Below are 6000 nucleotides of genomic sequence, written 5' to 3' on the forward strand. Positions count from 1 at the left end.
ATTGTTTTCTCTATGAAGTAAGTCTATAACATAACGTCTACCTTATATACACTCGAGGCTCCAATAACGTACATGTTAGAAACCTTAGTTTTGCTATTTAAAAAAGATAATTCTCATGAATTGGCAGCTCAGTTGCCCAGCTTTGTTCTAATAAGTAGATACTTCTATTATTAAATTTCCAATAAAATTCGGGAAGTTACTTTCCTTGTTGTAACAAAATGACCAGTTCCAATTTTGTACTCGTGTGAACTAAAAGGAGTGCTGAAGGGTTAGGAATTTTAAAAGCAACAATTATCTGCATTTTTTTGGCAAGTCTACAAATCCAGTGCACCTAGCATTTGAATATTTAAATATTGATTTATCTCATGTGAAAATGACACCTCTTTGGCTCTTACTCTAGATGTTAATGAATTTAAAAAGACTAAGGGATCTAAATTTTCCTATACAGTTCTGCAATCAAAATGCTACATTTATACGGAGTTCCCATCGTGGCTCATTGGTTAATGAGTCTGACTAGGAACCATGAGGGTGTGGGTTGGATCCCCGGCCTTGCTCAGTGGGTTAAGGATCCGGCGTTGCTGTGAGCTGTGGTGTAGATCGCAGATGTGGCTCGGATCCCACGTTGCTGTGGCTGTGGTGTAGGCTGGCAGCTACAGCTCCCATTGGACCCCTAGCCTGGAAACCTCTATATACCGTGGGTGCAGCCCTATAAAGACAAAAAAGACCAAAAAAAAAAAAAAAGCTATGTTTATGTTCTAGCATGCTGACAGGCTGTCCTTGCCAGCAGAGGAGAAATTGTCATACGTGCCCGGGGAACTGTCAATACGGGTGAACACCTTCTGTGCCTCGCTAGCACACCAAAGCAGGTAACCCACATTACCTGCTGCAGCATGACTGCCTGCTGCTGCTGGAGAAGGGCTTGAAGCTGCTGAGGAGACAGGACTTGCTGCTGAAGGATCTGCTGCATCTGCTGAGGGGTGATCACCTGGGGAGTCATCATGGCCACTGACACAGGCACCTTGACAGAGCCAGAAGGAGAAAGGGTGGGCATTACCAAATGTCTGCTAACCTGCTTCTCAGCTACATGGCATCCCGAACACATTCTTTAGCAATGATTGCTGATCATTTTTACAGACTATTTGCTATATGATTTAACTATCTAATAATGATATTAAGGTACCACAGTATTTTGATACTGGCTTTCTAGAGGCATCGGATTTAATCAGATCACACCTTTATGTTCCACACCTCTTATGTATTATGCTAAGATGGGCTGCTTTGACTAGCACAGAAATTGTTTAGAAATAAACAATTACATGTCATTTTTCTCAATACTTCATAATGATCATGGCATCACTGTCACAGGGCTGCAAATGAAAAGCCTTTTGAAATGGGTTACAGATATGATTAAGATATAATAAAGATTAAACAACTGGAAAATATACATTTAAACATCTGTTATCAAAGCTAGTAAAAAGAATGTATGTACACTGTACATAACCATAAAATCTAGACATCATTTTCAAAGTTTAATACATATAACACAGACAGTCCTAGAAAAATGCATACAGTAATACATATTACTACATGAGTACACATAGTAACTTACACAGCAGATTTATTTATTTACTTATGTATCTCCAGAAAACAGCCATATAGATAGGTCCTGTCAAGGAAGGAATCTTAGGCTTCATATTCAATTTCTCCTTTGAATATTTTCTTATTTCAAGCTAACTAACCATATTGGGAAGTCTGGAAAAAAGATAATTCAACGATGATTCATTAAACTGAAAAAAACTTAAAATATTTTACTTAAAATATTTCTTTTCTTTTCAAAGTTCTGGAAATTAAAGATTCAAAAAGAGAAAGAAATAAGGAGGGAGAGAAAGAAACAGACAAGAAAGAAGCAGCAAGGAAAATACAAAGTAAGGAAAGCCAGGGAGAATGTCCAAGAGAAAGAGAGAAAGGCTCTGGACAGACAGGAAAAGGTTGGCAAAAGGGGAGAACAGGAAGGCTCCTTGCATAGAAGCCCAAGGTATCTGCTCAGTTCAATGGCAGTCACACTATCTGAAGGCATTGCTTGTATTAACCAGCAAGTAATCAGACAACTTGTCAACCTGCCAAGTTTGCAACCTTTAAAAAAGCAATCACTTTCTTTCCTAGAAAAAACAATTCACTTTTACTGTAAATAAAAGCAAGTATTTATATAAACACCGGTTTTGAACAAATTCTTGGGACGCATCTGTGAAAACAGAAAAAAAGATAAGTAGACATGGTTCACAATTTATCTTGATAGTCATTTTAAACACAGTTCAAACTCTTTGAGTTTGGCACTTTATGTCATAAAGAAAGGAAAAATTACTAATGAAAACAAAGAAGAAAAATAAAAGGAATTTAGGGTGTATTAATTCCTCTCCCTCCAAAACAACCCCCCTTCATATTTAATACTAAGAAAGAGTATTTTTTATTCCTTCCTATCTTGGTATATTGATTAACTAGATCTAACTTTGCAACACAAAGGAAAAGAATCACAGAATAACAGAAAGGAATTCAAGTAAGTCTGAAAATACTTTTGGACTTATTTAGAACATATAGACATACCTATAGATGACTATATTTGAATGTATCATGATAGAAGGCATTCTGACATGGAATCTGTAAAATTAATTGACTCAGTGGGTTGCCCAAGTGCTCGATTGTTTAAAAAATTTAATGGTCAGTTTACTTAATTATTCTCTGATAAACAAAAAGAATGGTTCGAACAAGCAGTTTGAAAAAAATTTACCTATCTACAAAAGTGCCTTTTCTTCTATTAGTCATTTACCTCATACTATCTCCAAATAACAAGGGATCAAATGAAATGAAGGAAGAGAAGGACAGATATGCCAAACTTTAAAAAGCTGCCAATCCAGATAAATGGATAAACAAGTAGGTAGCCGGATTACACCTATATAGACAGCTATTCACATATTATAGTTAACTAACTTCTAGAAAGATGTGATAAGAAACTCACCGCACTTCTCTCATTTAATAGCCTCTTACCTCTTTTTAGCATATAGAGTGTTTTCACTCAATTATTTATCTACAAGTAAAAGTACTTCATTTGTATAGATAATGAACACACTTTGTAAGAAAAGTTTTATGAATGGAGACATGCAATAATACACTGAAAATTTACAGTCAGCTTTCACCTTATATAAATGCAACTATTATGAATGATTTGGAATATAAGTGAAATTAAGCAAGTCTTCTACTTTTGCTTTCGTTGAAGTTCATTAGCCCCTTTACCATGGTTAAATGAATTATTTTTCACTCTTAAAATATTATGTATTTTCCTTACATTTAGAAGTTTTGACATGAAAATTCTCCATCATATCATTGTCATCCTAAAGTTGTAGGGATCACGTGAATGTGATATTCTGCACATTTTAAGCAGATTCTGGCCTACCCTCCAGGAAACTGCCATCTAACACTGACCACATGCAGATATGAGGATGTGTAGAAAAAGAAGCCAACTAACTGAACACTCTACTTCCATAAAATATGCACAAAACACAAACTTAAACACAAATATATATAATACAAGTGCGTTTCTGAGGGATTTCTAACACTACAAATAAGATAATACTATCATTTCTAAATCCATATACATAAGCTTATCCAAAAGGAAACATTTAAGGCTACTAAGAATTTAAAAATTTTAATAAATGAAAAATTATTTTTTCCTAATGTCAGTTATATGTTATATGTAGACTGCTCCACTTGTCTTATTTAGAAATTAATAATTTTCAAAATGCAGACCTCTATTTGTAAGTGAATCATTTTAAGTGATACATTTCCTTTATTCCTCCTTTATCACCTTTGTTACTGCCCCACGCTACTCTAGGAATTCAGTGATAAAGAGGGACAGAGGTTTACTGAGGACATTAAAATTTTTTCAAAGATTATGCTACTTTATTGACATTTAGACAGGCAAAATTAGCATCAAATTTGAAGGCCTGTGGATAATTTTCCAAAATAAAATACCTTAGTGAATTAGGTGTTAAGCTTAAGGAAGTATTTTCCATTAGATATATACTTTTATTCAAGCAAATATTCAAAAGAGGAAACACAATTTAGATGTGCAACAGAGGAAGGGAAGGAGAATTTATCTCAGATATTCTCTGGTGAAAAGGCCAAAGAAAAGTCTGGTTGGGTCTAAGAAAACAGAATAATTATACAGCTACCAAGTGAAATAAAAAGGAATAACTGATTTTAAATGAGTGTCCCAGTGAAAACTGGTCTATCAATGAAAATCTTTAAGAGTGAAGAAAGGAAATGTAGTCAACTTTGGTTGGGTGAGTTCTCTTTTTTTCCTTTCTTGGTCTTTACTATACTGACAGAATTCCCCATGGTGATGCTCCAAATAAGACTTTCATTTATCCTTATTTATTTCCTCATTAGGTGAATTTAGCACAAACTTGATGTGTAGCTATTTGCACCATGAAATACTGGGTAAATGTGCATAAAGATAGGGTTATGTATTCTGAGAGAGGAAAATTTATGAAACATGAGGGAGTTCCCGTTGTGGTGCAGCAGAAACAAATCTGACCAGGAACCATGAGGTTGTGGGTTTGATCCCTGGCCTCGCTCAGTGGGTTACAGATTCGGCATTGCCATGAGCTGTGGTGTAGATGGCAGATGCATCTTAGATCTGGCGTTGTTGTGGCTGTGGCGTAGGCTGGCGGCTGCAGCTCTGATTGGACCCCTAGCCTGGGGACCTCCATATGCTGCGGGTGCAACCCTAAAAATGAATCAGAATGGTAAAAGCTGAAATATATGTTTACCTTAAACTTTTAAGTGTACCTCATGAAAAGGGTCAAAAATCATCAAGAAACAATGCAAAGATCATGCCTCCCTTCATGCCTAGAGTAAGAGTTATGAAAATGGACCAAAATTCAATTTGCTATAATAAGCAAACTGTCTTCTTACAATCTACTTCAGCTAGAGCATTTCTGAATGCATTGGGTTTGCATATTAAGCATGTCACTTAATTAAACATCCCAATTATGTGTGGGTGATTGGAAGGGTTCTTAGCACAGTGTCAGCCCAATTTTTTCTTCACTAAATGTGAACTGAAAAAAATAGTCACAACCTGTGGATGAGATTTATAGTGGAAAACACTCTGTCCTTATTAACATGGTCTGCCAAATACTTGTTCATAGGTCCCTTTATTCTTTGCTTAAAATTTGAATATTAAAAAAAATGTCCTGATCTCCAGGCCCTGGTACTCACAAAAAAATTAAAAAGTAACTCTATTAGGATTAACTATTTGTATAATACATGCAAAATTGGTTTTCATATTATAGTATCTGCTTCTATTTTAACAGACTATTGATAGGAAATATGTGATTGTACATTCTTTGATAAATTTTTCTCTGTTCACTTCTTTCCTCTCCAGACTATCTATATCTACAGTTTATTTTAACATAAGAAGCTATTGTATTGCATTGCCAGCCTTGGTCCAAATTCAAGCCCTGGTTACATGTATAATGTGTATCATAACAATAGCCTTTCAAAAGCTTCCTGGTTTTATGGTATTAAAAAGAACTGACAATGAATTGAGTGGTATTTGTAAGCTTTTCATCAAGTACTGAACAGGAGTATTTAAAGAGATCTGGGATGGACAGTGCATATTGCTGTTTAATGCAATCTTTTAGCAGCAGGGAAATAGTGTGACAGAAACAACAGAAAGAAAAGCACAGTCCAGTCATAGACCCTGATAATCCCCTTCATCATGATTCATCACTCTTTAGTTTCTACTATAGTTTAAGACACCCGTTTTAATTTAACATCCATTTCATCACTTTGATAAAGCAGAGCATTTCCTGTTTTGGAAAGTAGAGTTGGTCCAACTTGATCTCTCTCTTAGTTATACACAAATATTTCAGAAGAGACTACAGTCTTTTCTTTGTACTGTTGGCGAAAATGAGGCTGTTCGTATAGGCATGTTGTTGTAGA

General features: G+C 35.3%; 1 protein-coding gene across 16 annotated transcripts in view; it reads right to left on the bottom strand.

Annotated features, from left to right (window-relative positions):
- The window catches only part of FOXP2 (forkhead box P2), a 555422-nt gene that overhangs the window by 66399 nt on the left and 483023 nt on the right, over positions 1-6000 (bottom strand). For all 16 annotated transcript variants that reach the window (XM_021078421.1, XM_021078435.1, XM_021078434.1 and 13 more), the window contains 1 exon segment: positions 881-1018. In XM_021078421.1, coding sequence (XP_020934080.1) covers positions 881-1018 — 138 coding nt within the window.

The sequence above is a fragment of the Sus scrofa genome, chromosome 18 (assembly GCF_000003025.6).
Source record: "Sus scrofa isolate TJ Tabasco breed Duroc chromosome 18, Sscrofa11.1, whole genome shotgun sequence".
NCBI classification, from domain to species: Eukaryota; Metazoa; Chordata; class Mammalia; order Artiodactyla; family Suidae; genus Sus; species Sus scrofa.